We start from the raw sequence: 22,979 nt of genomic DNA, 5'->3' as shown, positions 1-22,979 counted from the left end.
TCCCATTGTCCTTTCAGCACAGCTCCTTTCCCATGTGAGAATCAAGAGAGGGTGATCCTTTTGCTTTTTCTTTTCCTACTCTTGTTTGTGTTGCAGGCCCTCACAAACCCTAAGCACCGGTTTAGATTTTGTTTTTCAACAATCTCAACACTGAAGGGAAGTTGAAACTGACCACTCTGATATTTTTTTGTTACACCCATGACAGCAATGTCCCAAGGGCTCTCACCTTTCCTGGCTCCCAAGTGCAGCCTCAGCAGCTCTTGCTGGGAAGTCCAGCCTGATTCCAGTGTCACTAAAATGCATTGACGACCAGAACCTGTCAGTGTTGTCTATGGAGAGAAATGGGAGATTGTTCTTTAGGAGCAGACCTCAGGTTTCAACCCCAGACCTTCAGAATGCCACCCAAGGCCCTGCAGAGATGCCAGACTAGTACTTCCTTCTCATGACACTGTACAACTTTTCCCCAGGGCTCCTTGGCAGAATCCTAAACTTTTTCCTCCCTCCTGGCATGAACTTTTGCGTGCCCAACCTCACCTAGAGGCCGCCTGCTCCTCTTGGGAGCAGTCCCACCTGAGGGCATTTCCAAAGCTTCAGGTAGGTCTGCATAGAGTCTAGAGGGCACATAAAATCTGTGAGTATGTCTTGACTGTAATTGCTGGTACAAGCATCAACCTCAGAGACTCAGGGACAGGAGCACGCCCTGAGGCAGGACCTCCCCTGAGCACATCTTGGCGCTGCTGATGGCACTGAGGGCTGGCCCTGCCCCCCAGCAAACTCACAGCTGCCTTTGCCCTCACCTCCTGCACTGCCAGGCCACACAAAACTGCCCCTCAGCCTCCACAAGAGCCATTGCTGGAGGAGGGGACAAGGCCCAAAGGAGTTTTGGAGGAGGCCCATGGCAGGAGGATGAGCCCATCACGTGTCTCCTTTCACGCTCAATGTCAAAGCCCAAAATAGCCCTACTCTCCCAAGGCTCCTGTGCGGGGTCGTGCCTGTTTGTGGGGATGATCTGCTTCCATTAATAGCGCCTGAAGACATTCCTGGGCGGGTAGGCTGCCTTGTGTGTGGCACTGCAACGTGCTGCCCTGGAGGAGCTGGACACGTGTGCTGTGTCCCAAGGCAGCAGCTGCTATTCTTACCCCAGAGAGATTCAGTGCAGCACAGCTCCATTGCCAGCTGAAAGGTTAAACACCAGAATGGGGCCCGAGTGTGCTCTCCCTGCTCAGAGCCTGAATCCAGAGTGTTCCCCTTTGGAGCCCATGCAAAGGCCCTGTGCCAGCCCAGTGCCATGGCCATCCCCTGCTGGGATGTGCTGTTCCATGGGCAGCACAGCAGCTGCCCTGGTACTTCCAACAGCTAGCATTTCACAGCTGCCATGCTGGAGTTCCTGGGTGAGGATGAAGGCTGAGGCAGGGCCTGCTCTGAGGTTCAGCTGCTATCCATGTCCCTTTGCTCAAGCTGTGCTTTCCCAGCCCTCATGTAGGGCTGTACTCCAGAGTACGGCCTGGAGTGTCCTGGGAGTATCAGGGCTGCAGGAGAAGCCCTGGCCGGGCTGGTGCCTCTGACATGATGGTTATGGAGACTCAGCCCTGCCTGCACCTTGACTCCCCTGGCCCTCTGGAGAGCTCAGGAAAGCCGTGTCCCAGCCAGGGACAGTGACCACGGGCAATCAAAGGACACTGAGCCCAGGACATCAGCTGGGATGGTGGCTGTGCCATTCCCCTCAGGCCTTGGTTGTTGCTCTGACAGCACAGGTGGCATCAGCTTTCTCCTCAGCTTGGGCTTTGAAGTTCCTTTAGGATCCTTGGCAGGAAGCCAACAGCATTATTCCTGGTGAGAGGAGCAGGGGGTGCCAGTCCCAGGGCCCCATCAGGCTCCTGTCAGTCACAGGGAGCTCCTGGACAGCAGCTGACCAGGCCTGTGCTCCAGCACCCAGTGCCAGGGGATGGCAGCCTGGAGCCATGGAGGGGACCCTGCTCTGGGCCCTGCTCCACTGCAGACCAGCAGGGAGATCTCACTTTCTATGGGTTGGCCTTGGTCAGTAGAGGATCACAGTAACATCACCTATGTTCAGGGAACACTTATGAGTTCAGCAAATGAACATTTGAGAAATTAATCAGTTAAAATTCCTCCATGAGCTGTTAAGTACTTAGACACTGCATTCTGCTCAGGGATTCCATAAATACAAATTACTGGAGGTAGGAGAGTTCTATACAAGTGCCATTCTATTCTGATGATCCTTCCTGAGCATCACTTTCAAAGACAGGAAGTTGGGCTACACAAACCTTTGATCTCACAAGGACATCTTATTTTAGGTTATGACAGAGTTTCCTGCAGAGGTTAATACCATGCTCCTTCATTGTTTCCTTTTCCTTCCCCTTCCTTCCTGCTCTCATAGTTACTCGCTGCTTCAATTACCTCTTCCTGCCTGCCAGGTTGCCCACCCCACTCACCTGCTGTGTAATTAGAGCTCCTCAGCTGCTTGGCAGGGGATAGAAAGGGCATCCCGAGCGTCACCTGCCTGGATGGGATCTCCTGCCCAGACCTCTTCCGCTGATGTGCCTGTGGAGACAAGAGTAGTGTGAATTGCAGCACACGAGTGGCATGCTCTTGAAACTACCCATCCTCTAATCCCAGATTATGGATTTATTTGCCTCTCATGTTCAGTTATTCAATTTATTTGCCTCTCATGTTCAGCTTAAACTCACTCCAAGACTTCCAAGAATACCAGTCTGTGGGAACCTACTTGGAAACAAATTTATAATTAAAGCTCCCCCCTAGGACAGGTGCATTCCGTTTATTTGACATGTAGTGGATGTAAATCACATTAAGATCTACAAAAGTTAATTTCTGAGTAGAGCAGAAGGGACAGCAAGGCCATCACAGCCCCTCCATGGCCAGCCAGTGACATTCATCTTATCTCCACAGGTTCTCACACTTACACACAGAAATTTTGAACATTTCTTCACATTTGCCATGGTAGAGAATGGGTGGCCTATTCTTTACCTGCAGCTTTTAAGTCTTACCAGTTATGGTCCTCAGTGGTTCTTCCTCAGAAATCATTTATTGCTTCCAGAAATTGCCTCAGCCTATTCCTTAAGCCACATTTATTAGAAATGTTAGTTCAATGGCAAATTTACTAATCAGATGTTGCATCCAAAATCACGGACTGAGCATGTTCTCCTCATAACACTGAGCATCTTTCAACATAACATTGAAAGCATGAACCTTAATGGAGCGACACTGAATTGAAAGCCAATCTTTTATATGGAAAATGTGCTCTTACCCTCTCCAGGGTGTCCAGTCATATCCCAGCAGAAGTACGGGGGTGAGCAGTGCTGCTACAGAGCACTGCTCTGACATTTCTGCTTGCCTTCTGCTAACATTCCTGGAAGCTCTCATTTTACACAGAGGGCATCAGAAAAGCTGCTGCAGCAGGGGCTGAGCATTCCCTCTCAGACTGTCCATGACAGGCTGCAGAGAAAACTTACCTCTCTAGGCAGGCCCTACCTTAATGACAGCAGGGCCAGCGGCAAACAAAAAAAATCCTGCAAGGATTTGAGATCTCTTTTTTCTGGCAGTGGGTGGAAATAATGAGCAAGTCAGTCAGACTCCTTGCTCCACCATTGCTCTTTCTAGAAGAGTTGTAAGTGATTCTAATCTACATGATTTTTGTATCTGCTACTGGCACTATGTCAGCCTCTGCTGTTTTGAGGTGATGGAGATGTTTTTTACCTCAAAAGTGCTGCATGCTGATGCCCTGCTTCTAGAATTCAAATGTTGCCACTTATTTTGGAGGTATAGTATTCCTTACAGAGTGTGACAAGAAAAAACATTAGACCAGAAAGTGATATTCTAGCAGCTAGGTCTCACATTGCCATAAATGTTTTTTAAGGCAGAATCAAGGCACTGAACAACATACCTTTTTTTTTTTTTTCCTAGAATATAAGGACACTGATACTAAATACTCATTTCCCAATAGAAGTGAATTTAGGCAATCTATACTGAAACTATATCCTTTTCTTGAAAGATTCCTGCAAATCCTAGCTAATAACTAAGGGGAAGACTTGGCAATGACTGTCACTCAGTATTCTGGGCATAATGCCAAACAGTTTAGCAGCACAGGGAAAATAAAAGAGATGAAGGTGGTGTGTCAGTACCCTAAAGAGACTGCAGAAATAAAAGCAGGAAAAGAAATAAGAACAATTGCTCCTCCTCTTGCCCCTGTACTCTCCAAAATGTGATGGAGTCATGAGGTCTCCATTTGGAATGGAAAAGACCTCCAAAATCATTATGTTTAACCATTACCCCAGCACTACCAAGTCTACTATTAAACCATGTCCCCACACATCTTTTAACTCTCTCCAGGGATGGGGAGTCCAGCACTGGGAAGCCTGTTCCAGAGCTTGACAACCCTTTCAGAGAAGAAGGAGGTGGACTTCCTTAACACGATGTCACTTCACTCCCTGGAGGAGGACTCAGCAAAGCCAACCACCTGCCCTCTCCAGGTCACCCTAAGCTCTGCCCAGTTGTAAAAAAAAATTCTTTTATCAGGAAGGAAACACCACAGTAATTATATTTCACTCTGCAACAGAATTGGTTTAAGTTACAGGAGAAAATAAACAATCACCCCAAAGAAAATGAAATGGAGAATGTTTTAATAATTTTGCTAATGGGAGGAATGAAATAAAGTTTTACAAGGAGGAAGCACATGGTGCAGAGCCTTGGTGTCTTACCCAGAGAGCAGCTTGTTGTGTGATAAATTTGGAGCTGTTGGAGGGGGAGAATGTGTCTCTATCCCCATTCCAAAATATGCTAAAATTTCCAGGAAGAGTGGGATGCAATGGGCTTCCAACCAATTCATGAAACCATAAAAGGTGCCCTATTGGGTTTCTCTCATTTTATTGTTGCTTACTGTAAAGTTTAAGGACTGAGACCAAGAAAGCAAAATATTGGTGCTGCCCTCAAAAAGTGAGTTGAGGGAGGGGTGCTGAATTCATTTGTCAATTAAAGCCACCAGCCTTGCTGCACTGTAGTTCTCTTGGTTTCCCCATAAACCCTATTAATGCCATGGTATTTCATTGGTCACCTGGCAGTCCTGTGATATATTAATGAATTCTTAAGTAGGAGCTTTCACTCTGTTTGGAAGCTTCACAAGTTCATCTATGACTTCCCCATGATTTTTGGACATCTGTATTTGAGGACTGAGAAGGAAAGAAATCTGCCATGAGACTACTAACCTGATGAGAAGGGCCTAAAATCAGCTTCATTATGGGAAGAACACTTAAGCTGAGAAATAACAAGGGAATAGCTGCAAGTGTAGGAATTTTACAAGGAAGAAGGGGAACGTGATCAGAATTATGGAGGTAATGTAGGACAGTGTGCATCACAGCAGCATAATCATGGGACAGTATGGACTGTGTAGGAAGAATACATAGGGGAAATGAGAAGGTTTTATGCTTTATGTCAAAGTGCTCCTCACTTGTGCAGTGCTCCACTGTGGGGCTGCAAACATCCTGTTAGAAACAGGAGGAAAATGAGGGATGTTGTGATAGAGTCTGTTATGGGCCACCTGAAAGAGACAAAGTACTGAAGGGATTTCCACAACTAGTAGAAACTCAAGTCTCCTCTGCCTTAGGGATGTTTTCAGCCATGTGGATATCTGCTGTGAGGGCAACAGCATCAGGCAACTCTGACAGAAATTCTTGGGCAGGCTGATGCCAATAGCCCAATGTGAATTCTGGACAGGCAAAACTGAATATTGGAAGCAGGGATGAACTTGTGATAAACATGATCCCAGATAGCACCTCAGACTGCAGCAAATACATGACTGGATGAAGGATCCAGCAGAAATCTGGGGAGATAAGCAACAAAATTACCATTCTGGACTTTGTAAGATTGAAATTCATTGCATTCCAGGAACTGCTAGTTAGCACACACTTTGCAGCAGCTGTGAAGAGAAGAGACTGCTCAGGAGAGATGTACTTTAGAAACACAATAATATTGACTTCTGGGGGCTATTTTAACCCTTCATAGAATGCTACATTACATGTATTGTCGTAGATCAATTCTAAAACAGCTTTATTTTCAGCTATGTCCACAGCTGTATTCAAACCAGGTAAGTCAACACTGCTTTTCTTTCACACCCTTCTTAGTGATTTCTACAAGCACTCACTGGCAATGAGTACTAGAACCCAAAATAACATCTGCCATAATGTATGGAGCAGTTGTAGTCTCCTATGGGTGTTATATGAGTTGCTTGAGCAGTGTGGTAGCCCCTTCTTTATTTAAAGTAGGTATTTCTGTCCTGAAAGGACAGCTGCTGAGAAATGAGGAGATACTTGGGGAAGAGCCTGAAGCAGGAAACTTGAGGAACCTGAATTCCCTGAACAGCATGAGCATGGAGAAATTTAAACACAGGACATCAGTGCTGGACATGGCAAGAGCTGGAAGGAATTCAGCTTCCCAGTTTTCATCTTAGTAGATTTTTCTTGATCTTTGCAGCAAGCAATAGAGCAAACCTTGCCATCAAACTTTGTTGTGCTTTTGCAAATTTATATTGAACACTCTTTCACTAATGCCTTTGATGGTGATACTTTAAGCAACCTTAACTCATTTGCAACATCTGATTCCTCAACAGTCAGCTCAGGAATCTATTCAAGAGCTCCATATCAAAATAGAGTCTCCCATTACTTGGGATTAGGCTCCCAACTCACTTTTTTCAAATAATTTAAGCTATTGAGAGTGTCATATACAGAAAACTCAGCTGCAATAGAATTTTACTTCCTGCTTTTTAGAAAATACCACTGAAAAGTGGTTCCCAACATTATTTGCTAGTTTTGGACATATTTTCCCCATTCCTCTCAATGCATATGTTCCTAAAGCATCATAGACGTTGTCATCACCATTACATGACTGAAAAGTTGTGGTATAAACATACCAAGGAAACTACCATGGGTCAAGGAGCAAATCACTGAGAAAGGCAGCAATAGAACCATGCAAGTTCTCTAAGTGCCTTGAGTAGTCCAGATTCTCTCCTTAACACTCTTGACAAATTATTTATAGATGTATTCACGTAGTCAGTAAGATATAAAAATGTTCTAATTATATCATTCAAATCAAGTGACAATTATGCCCTTAGTTTGACAGACAATGCTTGGCCAAAAAAGGTTTGCCAGAAATGTTTTGACCGAAGAAAGGGGGACCATCTGCATCATCTGCAGGCGAGACACTATAAAATCTGCCAGAGACAAGCCTAGCCTGTCTCTGCAGAAGGCTTCCAGGTAAGTGCATGCATTTCATGAGCTTGAAGAAAGAGGATCACATCCTTGCAATATCCTGTTTCATTTCTTCTTTCTCTAACAACCCTTTCCATGAGGGAGTGCCCATGTGAACTAAAATTTTCAGTGTAATTTTGATGCATGCCTGTATTTTCCATCTACAGTATGTTATGGAATTCTGTTCAGCAATAAGAAACAACTGCCATTCCTATTTTACAGGGTTGGCCATATACCAGGATACAAGCTGTTACCCAAAGGTAATACGCTGAATAATTCATTCCTAATCTATATTCTATGACAGAACTTTTAAAGAGCAGCACAAATTCTCTTCATAAATCCTCTTATATTCCAGCTGAATTTGCTTAGGCTAGATAGTTGGAAATAGGGAAGATCTAAAAATTGAAGTAATTTTTTATCTTTAATAGAAAAGGTAATCCTTTCAGCAAGAAAGTACTCTCTTGAAGACTCATGGCTGATAATTAAGGACCCGAACAGAGAGTGATTTTTCTATTACTAGATTCTTTTATGAGAAAAACTCAAACCTTGTCTGAATTCAGGGTGACTTACCAAACTGTACTCAATACTCAGATGGTCTGTTTACTATTACAAGATCTACATGTTGTAGAAGTCTAAGTTTTATTCTTGAGTTTAGACTATGGTACTTTTAACTTCAAATCAAAGTGGATTTAATTGGTGTCTTTCAAGAGTTTATTTTGGAGACTAACTAGGAATTTATTGCTAAAGAGCAAGGAGCAAGGAGCTTTCTCATTGGTATTAATTGTATTATTCTTCTTAATGACCAATAACATTTTGCTCTTCACAAGGCACCTCTGCTGACAAGCTTTCATTAGAGGAGAGCCATGGCCTCTGGAGATGCTGAGATGGCTGTTTTTGGGGAGGCAGCTCCTTACCTCCGAAAATCGGAGAAGGAGAGAATTGCAGCCCAGAACAAACCTTTCGATGCCAAGTCATCAGTCTTCGTGGCTCATCCCAAAGAATCCTTTGTGAAAGGGACAATCCAGAGCAGGGAATCGGGAAAAGTCACTGTCAAGACTGAAGGGGGAGAGGTGAGTCAAAAACAAGAGTCAAGGACAAAATTTGATCTCCACTTTGAGATTTTAGGCGATACATGTGGATCTTTTGTTTTCTTTGCAGACCCTGACTGTGAAGGAAGACCAAGTCTTCTCCATGAACCCTCCCAAGTATGACAAAATCGAGGACATGGCCATGATGACCCACCTGCACGAACCCGCTGTGCTGTACAACCTCAAAGAGCGTTACGCAGCCTGGATGATCTACGTAAGTGGCAGCAGCAGCTTCCTCTGGGCAGCCTCAGGAGCTGCTGGGCCAGGCTCAGGGCAAGGCAACGTGCTGTGTCCCTTCCTTGCAGACCTACTCGGGTCTCTTCTGCGTCACTGTCAACCCCTACAAGTGGCTGCCGGTGTACAACCCCGAGGTGGTGTTGGCCTACCGAGGCAAGAAGCGCCAGGAGGCCCCTCCACACATCTTCTCCATCTCTGACAACGCCTATCAGTCCATGCTGACTGGTGAGTGCTTGATTTCCTTTGAGGTGCTATTGAAATTGTCTATCTGTACAGGAAAATGTAGGGTATTATCTGGAAATATGGTGCCACGCTTAAAAAAAAAGTTTGTGTGTGAAATTAATGAAAGATTAGTGCACTTAACTCTAATGGTCTGTGAGAGCTGAGTATCAGTGCTCTCATTAGAATCACTAAGGACCTGGACATAACCTAGAGGGTGTAAATTCACTGGAAAGAAATCACCTATTTCGTTGTGTATACCTTATGCCTATAATGGAATTTTACATATATGGATGGACTTGTGTATGTTAATCATTAAATTAGTCTCAGATGGAGAGTACAGGGTGCGGTTAAATGACACATATCCTATAAATGATGTACATAATATAAATTTAAATCTTCAAGCATCAGTGCTAACAAATAAAACAGAGAGGTGTACCTTAAAGAGGTATGTAAAGCTCACCTGAGGCCCTTAATATGCAAATGGATTTCCTGACGTAGATGATGGCCACGTGATGTAAATTACATACAGCCTTTAATGATCTCTGGAACTTGTGCACTAGTCTGTAGCTGCATCTCTAAATCCATTGCACTGTAGAGTAAAAAGTAAGCTTTGTAAAACAATATCAAGGAAAAAATAAAGCTTTTAGCATTTAAATTGAGCGACTTCAAAAAATTTCTTGCCACTTTTCCCTCTTCCTTTCACCTCTTATTTTCTCTTCCTTATCTATGCAATGAAATAAAAGGTGTGCAGGATTTTAGAACTTCTTCTCCCGTTCTTAGACTCTGGAAAGTGCATACAGAATAGAAAAAATAAAAAATGAATGTTGTTGATGTATAATCTCAAGAATGCATGATTTCTGTATATATAGGGATTAAAAAAATAGAGGTGAAAAAAGATGAAAGATGTTGGTCAGATGTTCTGTAATTAATGATGCCTTAAGATTTTGATAAAATTATTCTAGAGACTTTTAGCTTCAGAAGAATTTACATACAAAACAATTGCAACTTCAATATTTTCATAACCTGTACTTGCCTGTTAAAAAAGAAATAAGTAACTTGATGGTAAGACAATGTTAGGAAAGGCATAAAACTACTGAAGTTTCTCTGCAGTGATTCCTTTATATAGAACCAGTTGCTAAGAGCTGCAGTACTGCTGACCACATCAAAAGTACCCACTAGAATTCCCTGGGCACTTTTTGCTATTTTTTTTTCCTGGATCCTCTGGAAGCTTCAGTTCTTATTTTTCTCCTAGTTCTTGAATTTCTAATTTGTCTTTTCTTATGTCTGTTTCTTACCTCTGTCTCTTCACAGATCGTGAGAACCAGTCCATCCTGATCACGTAGGTACCCCCCTGCGCGGGTCCCTGCAGGGCTGCCCGGTGCCAGGGCCCCTCCTGCCTGACCACGCACCCTCTGCTTCTCTCTTGGCTTTGGCAGCGGAGAATCCGGGGCCGGGAAGACTGTGAACACCAAGCGTGTCATCCAGTACTTTGCAACAATTGCAGCCAGTGGAGAGAAGAAGAAGGAAGAACATGCGTCAGGCAAAATGCAGGTAAATTAGTTGATACATGGTGGGATCAATGCTTTTCTTTGTTCCTGACATGATTTTTGGAAAGAATAACTAGCAATGATTATCACTCTGCAGGGAACGCTTGAGGATCAAATCATCAGCGCCAACCCACTGCTGGAGGCCTTTGGAAATGCCAAGACCGTGAGGAACGACAACTCCTCACGCTTTGTGAGTTATTAATTGGTACAACTGTCAACACCAATTTGGATATTCTTACTATCCAGACTGGTAAAATAAATCTCAATTGACTTTCCTGCTCTTTTCAGGGTAAATTCATCAGAATCCATTTTGGTGCCACAGGCAAACTGGCTTCTGCTGATATTGAAACATGTAAGACATCTTTCTGGCCTGATCCCCCTTCCCTCCAGCCTTCCCCACTTCTTGTGCTTGACTGTGTCCTACCTTCCTTGCCAGATCTGCTGGAGAAGTCCAGAGTCACTTTCCAGCTCAAGGCGGAAAGGAGCTACCACATCTTTTATCAGATCATGTCCAACAAGAAGCCAGAGCTAATTGGTAGGAAAGATCACTAACCTTTTTTGAAGGAAGAGCACTGAGCAATAGTTCATTGTGTTATCTGGAAACTAAATTAAGCTTGTTTTTCTCCTTCTGTTGCTTTCAGACATGCTTCTCATTACCACCAATCCTTACGATTTCCACTTTGTGAGTCAAGGTGAGATCACAGTCCCCAGCATTGATGATCAGGAGGAGCTGATGGCCACAGATGTGAGTAACTTTACCAAATGATCATCTGGTGCACTTGAGCCCTGCTGTATGTACATTGTGTTTCTGCTGCCAGAGTGCCATTGACATCCTGGGCTTCAGTGCTGATGAGAAAACAGCCATCTACAAGCTGACAGGGGCTGTCATGCACTATGGGAACCTGAAGTTCAAGCAGAAACAGCGTGAGGAGCAGGCAGAGCCTGACGGCACAGAAGGTATCAGCAGAGTCAGCAACCTTTCCAAACAAGATAGTCTTTATTACAGAAGGACTTAAACAGATTTCAGGCTTTAAATGTGTAAAGTAGTTGCTCCATGACTAATTGCTCCATGACTAAATGCTCTGTTAGAGGCATTTATCTCATTTAATGATACCCGTACTTTTTACTCTGTGACTACTATAGAAGAGATCCAGTGTACATTGACAGTAAACCAGGAGACTTGCATGTCAATTGCTGTAACTTTGCTAATCATACTTAAGGTGAAATACACCTTGCAACCTCTGCTGTAGTATGGAGCCTAACAAGACAGAATGTTCTGCTTTTCTTCACCCTTACCTGCTGGAGAGAACTCTGACATGTGTGCTTCATTAATCTCTGTCACAGTAGGAGCGACAGTCCATGTCACCATCTTTCTGAGTGATAAATCCTCTTGCTATATGACTAGAAAGTTTAAAGTTTCATACTGACATCTGCAAGAGGATAAAAGCAATGATGTCTCCTGAAGAATGTTTGCAGAATTTGCAGCTCAGGAAGAGTTATAGACTCTGAGTCCCTGAACTCAAAAAGAGAAATTAGCTTTTTAGCTATGACAGATACTGTTGTGCAACCTTGTGGAGAATACTATTAGGACAGTCCAGCACTAACTTTTAGGAATTTTTTAATATCTATTCTTCTGTCTTTTCTGGTGATAGTTGCTGACAAGGCTGCCTACCTGATGGGTCTGAACTCAGCAGACCTGCTCAAGGCTCTCTGCTACCCCCGAGTGAAGGTGGGGAATGAATACGTGACCAAGGGCCAAACTGTGCAGCAGGTAAAAAAAATATGGTAATGTGGAGCGTGCTGTGATGGTTCCCACTGATTGTCCTCTGCTGTGTATAGTAACCTCCAAAGCTTTCTTTATGCTTTAGGTGAACAATTCAGTGGGTGCCCTGGCAAAGGCTGTCTATGAGAAGATGTTCCTGTGGATGGTTGTTCGTATCAACCAACAGCTGGACACGAAGCAGCCCAGGCAGTACTTCATTGGTGTCCTGGACATTGCTGGCTTTGAGATCTTTGATGTAAGGAGCACAGCTTTCCTAGAATTTTTGTAGAACTATAATTGAGAATTTTGAAACATGTTTCATCTCCCTACACTTTCTTTGGAGGGCTTTTGGAATCATGTTTTTAATCCTGAAAAAACAACAGAATAGAAAACTAATCTTCTCATTGCTCTAAATTAAAAACCTCTCTTTTCTAAATATCCTGGAGAGATAGCAAAGAAAAACTACACAGGAAGGGGACTTGTACGTAAAATATAAGATACAGTGAATTAGGATTGTACAAGAACACACCTTGGTATTATTGCTAATCCTTGAAATCCTTGTATGTCTTTTTATGTCTGGCAGTACAACAGCTTTGAGCAGCTATGCATCAACTTCACCAATGAGAAACTGCAACAGTTCTTCAACCACCACATGTTCGTGCTGGAGCAGGAGGAGTACAAGAAGGAGGGAATTGAATGGACATTCATTGATTTTGGGATGGACCTGGCTGCCTGCATTGAGCTCATTGAGAAGGTATCCTTCCTGTTCAAGTTTAATAGAAATTGGGTGTTCTATGCTTGCCAAGAGAAACAAATAAGAAGCGTGCGAGAGTATTTTGACTTCTTCAAATATATACTCTGTGAAAGTGGCAAGCAGGTAGAAGTGGTTTTGGAGATCATTACTCAGATATGAAGGCTTTTGGTTAGAGAATTCATTGCCAAATTACAAAATGAAGTGAAAAAGGTTGTGTTCTCTAAGTACTTACCAGTAAACAGGTTTTATGGAGAGAACAGTATTTCACATTGTCATATCTATAATAATTTATCAGCAAAGGCATTTCCATAATTTTGAATGAAAAAGCAACACTGAAAAAAGTTGAACTTTACTGGATTTTCTCTGACTTTAAGTCACTATGGGAACAGCTTCCTTTTCTGACTTCAAACAAAGCAACTTTCCAACCAAGAGATATCTCCTTTCTAATCTGTTTCTCCCTCTTGTCTGTCATAATCTCTCCCAGCCCATGGGCATCTTCTCCATCCTGGAAGAGGAGTGCATGTTCCCCAAGGCAACTGACACCTCTTTCAAGAACAAGCTCTATGACCAGCACCTGGGCAAGTCCAACAACTTCCAGAAGCCCAAGCCTGCCAAAGGCAAGGCTGAGGCTCACTTCTCCCTGGTGCACTATGCTGGCACAGTGGACTACAACATCACTGGGTGGCTGGAGAAGAACAAGGACCCTCTGAATGAAACTGTCATTGGGCTGTACCAGAAATCATCTGTGAAGACCCTGGCTTTACTCTTTGCCAACTATGGTGGAGCAGATGCAGGTCAGTTTTATGAAAGTTGTATTTTTAATGTGGGACACCTGTCAAAGAATTAAAGCCATAAACACTAAACATTTAAAGTTGTTTCATGGTAATTTTAAAATGTTGTTTTTCTTAATTCAATTTGCAGAGGCTGGTGGTGGCAAGAAGGGAGGCAAGAAGAAGGGTTCTTCCTTCCAGACTGTCTCAGCTCTTTTCCGGGTATAGTACTGTATCTGTTATCTCTGAAATGTGCAGAAAGGGGGTGAGCTAATATTAAATTTGAAGGAGCTACTATAAAGGGGGCAAATTTCTTTGGGAATTCCACATCAGGCTTTCCACAGTCAATTTTAACTTTGCAAATATGTTCAAAAATAAGCATTCATTCTTCAAAATTGTGGAAGCCTAATTTGTGGTGGTTTTCTGTCTTATTTTTTTTTTATTTGCAGATATCATTCAGATACTCACATTTTTATGTCTTTGGGTCAAACTAGAATGGTAATACTAGTATTCCTGCATTTCTGTTGAGGAGTTGAAAATAATTTCCAAGGAGATAGATATCTCATTGTAAAAAAATCCCTATTTCTTAATACTAAAGTAGATTGAGTTCTAAAGGCAGAATGTGAAAAATCTAAGTAATTTATTTTTTGTGAATGTGTGAAATTATATATAAGTTTTCGCTGAACCAATAGCAGCGCTGTTGTATTTCACTCTGGTGCTCAGTATCTTCAAATAGAAGAAATTTTTTTGTTTCTGTGGCTTTATTGAAATGCTCAAAACCCAGCTTGAGAAGTTTGTAAAATCATTACCTTGGTGCATCAAGCACTCGAAAGAAGGGAACTCACACTGGTAACTGGTTCCTCTAGGAGAATCTGAACAAACTGATGACCAATCTGCGGAGCACTCACCCCCATTTTGTGCGCTGCATCATCCCCAATGAAACTAAAACACCTGGTAAGAAGCCCAAGATGAAAGATCCTGGCTCTGATACATCCATTCCCCTCTGCAATGCAATCTGTGCCCCTCATTTGTGCTCTGCATTGCCAGGTGCCATGGAGCACGAGCTGGTGCTGCACCAGCTGCGCTGTAACGGCGTGCTGGAAGGGATCAGGATCTGCAGGAAAGGGTTCCCCAGCAGAGTCCTCTATGCTGACTTCAAACAGAGGTGAGAGCTCTGCTCTTGTCAGCATCATTAAAAGCAATGTTGGTTCATTCATGGGTCCATTTAGGCTGTGCTCTGTTTTCAAAACCAGTTGATGGGGTTTAGAGGCTACTGTGTGTTGCTTGGAAAAAAATAGTCTTATCTTCTTCTGATTCCACAGATACAAGGTGCTTAATGCCAGTGCCATCCCTGAGGGACAGTTCATCGATAGCAAGAAGGCTTCTGAGAAGCTCCTTGGGTCAATCGATGTGGATCACACCCAGTATAAATTTGGACACACCAAGGTACAAACTCCCCCATTCACTGCCTGCCTGGGCTTTGCTCTCTCCATCTGACAGTGATGTGCTGCAATATTGTCTCTCTCAAGGTGTTCTTCAAAGCTGGGCTGCTGGGGCTCCTGGAGGAGATGAGAGATGAGAAGCTGGCACAGCTCATCACCCGCACCCAGGCCAGGTGCAGAGGCTTCCTGATGAGGGTGGAGTACCAGAGAATGGTGGAGCGCAGGTACACCTTCCTCTTCTTCAGTTAAAGAGTCATTCTGCTTGGGAGGAAGTGTTGACACTCATCAGACTGAGAATATTCATTGTACATTTTAATTATGCCTCAGGGAATCCATCTTTTGCATCCAGTACAACATTCGTGCATTCATGAATGTCAAACACTGGCCATGGATGAAGCTGTTCTTCAAGATCAAGCCCTTGCTGAAGAGTGCAGAGTCTGAGAAGGAGATGGCCAACATGAAACAGGAGTTTGAGAAAACCAAGGAAGAGCTTGCAAAGTCTGAGGCAAAGCGGAAGGAGCTGGAAGAGAAAATGGTGAAACTTGTGCAGGAGAAAAATGACCTGCAGCTCCAAGTACAGGCTGTGAGTTTATTACCTTTATTTTATCACTCAGAAAATAAATCTATACATTCAGACTGTTCTTTACAAACAGAAGATCAGGCTATAGAAGACCAAAAGTAATAAATTTGGGAAATTATATTATACGTATATGAAGCTGAGGAAACAAATTCTGGCAGTGATGTGGTAAGCACTCTGACAGCCAGTGCAAAGATACAGAGAGTTTCAACTGGGAGTCAGTGCTCTTGTCTTCACAGGAAGGAGGCAAATGTAGATCCTTGACACGAGATAGAACAATGAATTAATTTTGTGGCAAAATGCAAAACACACTTGAAAGTTGTACTTGTAGATCCAGGTGTAGGAAAAGCCATCCTCTCTTTGCTTGGTAATTAGCAGTTAAAATCCTTCTGTTGCTGGAGTTGAAGGTCAGGTTCAGGTGCTACTCAGTGATTAAAGAGTCAGAGCAGAACAAATTCAAAACATTAGAATCCACAAAATTTTGTCTACCCACCAGGAAGCAGATAGCTTGGCTGATGCTGAGGAAAGGTGTGACCAGCTCATCAAAACCAAAATCCAGCTGGAAGCCAAAATTAAGGAGCTGACAGAAAGGGCAGAGGATGAAGAGGAAATCAATGCTGATCTGACAGCCAAGAAGAGGAAGCTGGAGGATGAATGTTCAGAGCTGAAGAAAGATATTGATGACCTTGAGCTAACACTGGCCAAGGTGGAGAAGGAAAAACATGCCACTGAAAACAAGGTATGAGGTAGAACCTGTCACTTGCACTCTGGAAAAACTTGTTAGAAAGTTTTAAGCACCATTTTCTGTCTGTGCTTGCTCCCTTCTTCTCAAAGGCGAAAAACCTGACTGAGGAGATGGCAGCTCTGGATGAGACGATTGTGAAGCTGACAAAAGAGAAGAAAGCCCTCCAAGAGGCACATCAGCAGACCCTGGATGACCTGCAGGCAGAGGAGGACAAAGTCAATACTCTGACCAAAGCCAAAAGCAAGCTGGAACAGCAAGTGGATGATGTAAGCACACAGATATAGAGCAGGAAGAGGACAGGTATGGAGTCCAAGCTGGCTGGCAGAGCCCTGATGGTCTTGTTGTGTTTAGCTGGAAGGGTCCCTGGAGCAAGAGAAGAAACTGCGCGTGGACCTGGAGAGAGTTAAGAGGAAACTGGAAGGAGACCTGAAGCTGGCCCAGGACAGCATCATGGATTTGGAGAATGATAAGCAGCAGCTGGATGAGAAACTGAAGAAGTAAGTGTGGCTCTGGGGCACCTGAGTGCTGGGCTGCAGCACTTGTCTTGTTTCTTTGTGCTCTAACACAGTTCACTTGTCCCAAAGGAAAGACTTTGAAATCAGTCAGATCCAGAGCAACATTGAAGATGAACAAGCCCTGGGTGTTCAACTTCAGAAGAAGATCAAGGAGCTGCAGGCAAGTCTCTGTGCCTTTTGCCCTGCCTTGCTCAGGCTCAGCTCAGGCAGGAGGAGGGCACGGCTGTGAAGGGTCCCTGCTGTTCTGCAGGCCCGCATTGAGGAGCTGGAGGAGGAGATTGAGGCAGAGCGAACCTCTCGCGCTAAAGCAGAGAAGCATCGCGCTGACCTGTCCAGGGAGCTGGAGGAGATCAGCGAGCGCCTGGAAGAAGCAGGAGGGGCCACAGCAGCTCAGGTGGAGATGAACAAGAAGCGTGAGGCAGAGTTCCAGAAGATGCGCCGTGACCTGGAAGAGGCCACGCTGCAGCACGAAGCCACGGCTGCCGCCCTGCGCAAGAAGCACGCGGACAGCACAGCTGAGCTGGGCGAGCAGATCGACAACCTGCAACGCGTGAAGCAGAAGCTGGAGAAGGAGAAGAGTGAGCTGAAGATGGAGATTGATGACTTGGCCAGCAACATGGAGTCTGTCTCCAAAGCCAAGGTATGGAGTTTCTGTCATGTTACTGCCCTATTATACACTTCCTAATACACGATTTTGATTCTGATTTTATTCTGCCATCAAATCCAATTGCATTGTTTTTCACCTTGAGAACAGTATGCTAGAACTTAGTGGTAGTCCTCTTGTTTTACATATCTTTGATGTATAGGCAAACCTGGAGAAGATGTGCCGCACTCTCGAAGATCAGCTGAGTGAGATTAAGACCAAGGAAGAAGAGCATCAGCGCATGATCAATGACCTCAATGCTCAAAGAGCTCGTCTGCAGACAGAGTCAGGTAATACACCCCGATATTCCCTCAAAATGGAACAACTGTAACCAGTGATAATAAGAAAAAACACTGCTGCTTTACTCAAATTGATCTATTCTCTGTAAGCTGGTATACTGTGCTTAAAAGAAATATTGATTTAATATTGATTCCAAATGGCAATCTGTCTGAAAACTTTTTTAGGTGAATATTCACGTCAGGTGGAAGAAAAAGATGGTTTGATATCTCAGTTATCCAGAAGCAAACAGGCATTCACTCAACAGATTGAGGAACTAAAGAGACATTTAGAGGAAGAAATAAAGGTAAAGTCACTTCCTGTAGGGGGTTGATTTGGATTGGGAATCTGTTTACTCTGTATTTCCTACTCTCACATAATATCAGAATGTTAGCTGTATCATTTTAACTCTTGAGTGATCAAGCAAGATAAGAAATTTTACCTCCTCCCTCTGTGGTATGCAAAGCTGAGGAAGACACCCCCTCCCCGCCCAGTGTGGATACTGAGACAGGGACAAACAATTTTAGGTGTTTAATCAATTTATGATGACATATAAAAAATGATTGAGACATATCTAAAAAGAAACTACACATCTTAATCTACTTTTTCACAGTGGCAGCTGAAACTTTAGAACATATTTAAAAGGATTCAATGATTCGCAGCTGTATACCTGAAATTTACCCATCATCTCTCCTGAAAAAGCATTCTAGATTCTCAAAACATGGAAGTAATATGCCATTTTTCTTGGTCTCACATTAAATGTTATAATCCAGGAATTTTCAACAACATTCATCAAGTTAATATTTTACTATCTCATGGGAAATTAATTGTCCCAACCCAATTGTCCCCACAGGCGAAGAATGCCCTGGCCCACGCCCTGCAGTCTGCTCGCCACGACTGTGACTTGCTCCGGGAGCAATATGAGGAGGAGCAGGAGGCCAAGGGGGAGCTGCAACGAGCCCTGTCCAAGGCCAACAGTGAAGTGGCCCAGTGGAGAACCAAATACGAGACGGACGCGATTCAGCGCACGGAGGAGCTCGAGGAGGCCAAGTAGGGGGTGATAGAAAAAGCAGAAAAATAAGGTTGAAAATTCAAAGGTGACATTGCAAGGGAAACATCACTATATTATGAGACATAAGTCATGGATCTGATTTGTGGAAGAGCAATAGAAAATTAGAAACTTAATCCTATAATATATATTTAGCACTATAGTAAAAGCAAAGCCTAAGGACAATGCATATGTAGCCCTTAGCACCATGTGACTGCAAACTGCAAATTGATTAGGCATACTATAATAAAAGGCAAGCACGCACTGATATTCGGTATTAATGTAAGCTGACCTTATGTCTCCCAGGAAGAAGCTGGCCCAGCGCCTGCAGGATGCAGAGGAACAGGTTGAGGCTGTCAATGCCAAATGTGCCTCCCTGGAAAAGACAAAGCAGAGGCTGCAGAATGAAGTGGAGGACCTGATGATTGATGTGGAGAAATCCAATGCTGCCTGTGCTGCTCTGGATAAGAAGCAGAAGAACTTTGACAAGGTCTTTTGGCCTCCAGCACCAGCACTCCTGGCCAGAGCAGGGCCCTGTGATGGCCACAACCCTACTCAACCCCCGTTTCTCTTCAGATCCTGGCAGAATGGAAGCAGAAGTATGAGGAAACACAGGCTGAGCTGGAGGCCTCACAGAAAGAGTCGCGCTCTCTGAGCACAGAGCTGTTCAAGATGAAGAATGCCTATGAGGAGTCCTTGGACCACCTGGAAACAATGAAGCGGGAGAACAAGAACTTGCAGCGTAAGTCCCTGGCCCTCTGCTCCTCCCTGGCCTTTCTCACTATCAGCCATTCCCACCATTGTTCATGGCTCTGTGCCTGCAGGTCTGCAGAGATGCCTGTCCCCTTGGTGGGACAGAGCCCTTCTCATTCTGCTCTGTGCCTGACCATGCCATTGATCTTTGTTCCCACAGAAGAGATTTCCGACCTCACAGAGCAGATTGCGGAGGGAGGAAAGGCAATTCATGAGCTGGAGAAAGTCAAGAAGCAGATTGAGCAGGAGAAATCTGAAATCCAGGCTGCTCTGGAGGAAGCAGAGGTATATGACCATAATCACTGGTGTCTGCACTAAAGAAATGAGAAAACATGGCTGACCAGGCCTTGGTTGTCTTCTCTTCTGGCTGGGGAGTGCAGACAGCTAAGATCTCTGGAAATATCCTATCATTCTCTAAAAAACTAACAATAGGTTTATCAATGCTATCAATGTTTGTGTCTACTTTTCTAGGCCTCCCTGGAACATGAGGAGGGGAAGATCCTGCGCCTGCAGCTTGAACTCAACCAGGTGAAGGCAGAGATTGACAGGAAGATAGCAGAGAAAGATGAGGAGATTGACCAGCTGAAGAGGAACCACCTGCGAGTTGTGGAGTCCTTGCAGAGCAGCTTGGATGCTGAGATCAGGAGCAGGAATGAAGCCCTGAGACTGAAGAAGAAGATGGAGGGAGACCTGAATGAAATGGAGATCCAACTGAGCCATACCAACCGCCAGGCTGCAGAGGCGCAGAAGAACCTGAGGAACACCCAGGCTGTGCTCAAGGTCCATTCAGCAGATCTACAGAAATAGAAACTGAGATCCCTGATATTTATGCCACTCAAGCAACTGATACCTACTAATTTCTTTTCTCTTTCTTTCCAGGATACCCAGATCCATCTGGATGATGCACTTAGGACAAAGGATGACCTGAAGGAGCAGGTGGCTATGGTGGAGCGCAGAGCAAACCTGCTGCAGGCTGAAATTGAGGAGCTCCGGGCAGCCCTGGAGCAGACGGAGCGGTCGAGGAAAGTGGCTGAGCAGGAGCTTCTGGATGCTGCTGAACGTGTGCAGCTCCTGCACACCCAGGTGAGGAAGCAAACAGCTCTGTTGGCATTGGCACTGACCAAACACAGAGGGCTGAAATTTAACACAGAGCCAGCAGTACTTGAAAGGCTGTACTACTGATGTTCCCAAACAGAGATGTGTTTTGCATCTCTTCCCGAAGCCCATGCCTGACATTTTGTAAACAGCCATTGTAACAATAATTCCAGAGTAAGAATTGGAATCTGGAAGGGGAATCTTTGTTCATGGCAGGTTTTAGAATTTAACTCCTGCCATGTACTTCCCATTGCACAGAACACCAGCCTGATCAACACCAAGAAGAAGCTGGAAACAGACATTTCCCAGATCCAGGGCGAAATGGAGGATACCATTCAGGAAGCCCGCAATGCTGAGGAGAAGGCCAAGAAGGCCATCACAGATGTGAGTTGGACACTCCTGGCATTGTTGATGGTGAATGTACTCTCCCAAAAATATCTCCAGCCCCAAAATGTCTTTGACCTTTTGTTCTGATCAGGCGGCCATGATGGCAGAAGAGCTGAAGAAGGAGCAGGACACCAGTGCCCACCTGGAGAGGATGAAGAAGAACCTGGACCAGACAGTGAAGGACCTGCAGCACCGTCTTGATGAGGCTGAGCAGCTGGCACTGAAGGGAGGGAAGAAGCAGATCCAGAAGCTGGAGGCCAGGGTGTGTAGGGCTGGGGCTGTGCCTGAGGGAGCGTGTCCCTCCTTGGAGAGACATTGGCAGGGCAGCTGCAGGGCTGGGCTTGTCCTTGCAGGTGCGGGAGCTGGAAGGGGAGGTTGATGCTGAGCAGAAGCGCAGCGCTGAAGCCGTGAAGGGTGTGCGCAAGTACGAGCGCAGGGTGAAGGAACTCACCTACCAGGTAAGGCAGGAGCTCTCCTGCTCTCACCGGGCTTTCTCACAGTGAGTCACATTTTGCACAATCCATCCCCAAGGGGAATTGTTAACCTCACATGATGCAGAACCAAGAATTGACTCTCTAATCTGTTTACCAACTGCTTTAGTCTGAGGAAGACAGGAAGAATGTGCTGAGGCTGCAGGATCTGGTGGACAAGCTGCAAATGAAAGTGAAATCTTACAAGAGACAATCTGAGGAGGCCGTAAGTATCTCTCTGAGTGCTTGGCAAGAATCACTTTCCCAGAGATAGATACAAGAAATTTGGAAGATGCCACTCATCATTAATGGAGTTCTCCTAATTCTCTGAAAGGATCATAAATCAGCCTTGCCAATGAATCACTAAGAAGACTACTGAGGAGGGCAAATGCACCTAGCATTTTTTGCATTAGAACCACAGAGCAACCTATAAGGAGTCTAATATCAGTAACACAGTGTATTAAGAAATTTTGCAAAAAACTTATTTTTAGTGTTTTTATAGCAGACAGGGAAGGTATTGGAATTCCCCTCCCAGATACCTTTGTGTGATGCTTTTATAATTGTACAAGGAACCTTTGTCTGTTTCCAGACATGCAGCAGTCAGGGACGCCCTGAGACAAGTCCTACAGCCCCTGAATTTCAGATTGCCTCTGCATGATTTCTTCATTGCAGAAACAGTCCAGCACAGTATAGGGCTTCTGATTCAGTTAAGGCAATTTATGAGAGGAGCCCTCTTGTAATCATTGTCTCATAAATTCCTAACCCCACTTAAGGATCTGCAGATGTAATTGAATATTTGATTCTGCACTAAAAGAATCACATTTCCAGCTGCCCATCTTGCTTCCTTCCCACATTCCAGAGCAGAATTATGTTTAAACTCCATTATGCTCCTTCTACAAGGGATATTCCTCAAAGGCAAGTATGAGCAATGTGTGAGGATGATGACATGTAAGAAGTGGAAGAAATGGGATGGAGATTTGTGCCTTCCCCTAAGGGAAAAGCTGCAGCTCAACAAAGCCAAGGTGCAAGAGGAATGAAGCCCCTGCCCTGGGCTCCTCACCACTGACTCCCTTTCCCCACACAGGAGGAGCTGTCCAATGTGAACCTGTCCAAGTTCCGCAAGATCCAGCACGAGCTGGAGGAGGCCGAGGAGCGGGCTGACATTGCAGAGTCACAGGTCAACAAGCTCCGAGCCAAGAGCCGCGAGTTCCATAGGAGGATAGAAGAGGAAGAGTGAGGATGTCACCAGGCAGCAAAGTGACCTGAGGGCTGCACAAAATGTGAACCTCTTGGTCACTTTTCTTCTGCCATGAGCCTTAGTACCCACCTCAGTGTCTAGTGAATAAAGACTGTAGTAGACTCCTCTGCATA

At 44.5% G+C, this 22,979-nt stretch overlaps 1 protein-coding gene and 1 long non-coding RNA gene across 9 annotated transcripts in view; one reads left to right on the top strand and one right to left on the bottom strand.

The window, feature by feature from the left end:
• LOC134428823 (uncharacterized) overlaps positions 1-3,400 on the bottom strand; it is a 39,240-nt gene extending 35,840 nt beyond the window's left edge. For all 8 annotated transcript variants that reach the window (XR_010030465.1, XR_010030467.1, XR_010030464.1 and 5 more), the window contains exons 1-3: positions 3,287-3,400; positions 2,454-2,562; positions 227-329 (exon numbers count right to left, since the gene is read on the bottom strand). This is a non-coding gene — a long non-coding RNA (uncharacterized LOC134428823). The remainder of the gene's footprint in view (positions 1-226; positions 330-2,453; positions 2,563-3,286) is intronic.
• Positions 3,401-7,262: 3,862 nt separating this feature from the next.
• Positions 7,263-22,979, top strand: LOC134428822 (myosin heavy chain, skeletal muscle, adult-like). The gene is made up of 40 exons (XM_063175822.1): positions 7,263-7,283; positions 7,500-7,537; positions 8,105-8,347; positions 8,436-8,579; positions 8,671-8,827; positions 10,136-10,163; positions 10,261-10,375; positions 10,469-10,561; positions 10,660-10,723; positions 10,808-10,906; positions 11,013-11,116; positions 11,190-11,328; positions 12,024-12,142; positions 12,240-12,389; positions 12,717-12,887; positions 13,372-13,681; positions 13,809-13,879; positions 14,524-14,611; positions 14,705-14,822; positions 14,980-15,103; positions 15,187-15,323; positions 15,427-15,682; positions 16,173-16,415; positions 16,511-16,687; positions 16,773-16,918; positions 17,006-17,096; positions 17,187-17,576; positions 17,743-17,869; positions 18,044-18,162; positions 18,709-18,905; positions 19,210-19,393; positions 19,480-19,645; positions 19,817-19,941; positions 20,128-20,436; positions 20,536-20,739; positions 21,010-21,135; positions 21,230-21,400; positions 21,492-21,596; positions 21,739-21,834; positions 22,693-22,979. The coding sequence occupies exons 3-40, from the start codon at positions 8,141-8,143 to the stop codon at positions 22,843-22,845; spliced, it is 5,823 nt and encodes a 1,940-aa protein (XP_063031892.1). The 5' UTR covers positions 7,263-7,283; positions 7,500-7,537; positions 8,105-8,140; the 3' UTR covers positions 22,846-22,979.

The sequence above is a fragment of the Melospiza melodia genome, chromosome 24, assembly GCF_035770615.1.
Source record: "Melospiza melodia melodia isolate bMelMel2 chromosome 24, bMelMel2.pri, whole genome shotgun sequence".
NCBI lineage: Eukaryota > Metazoa > Chordata > Aves > Passeriformes > Passerellidae > Melospiza > Melospiza melodia.
Note: the sequence above shows the minus strand (reverse complement) of the source record. Positions and strands in the feature narration are given on the sequence as shown.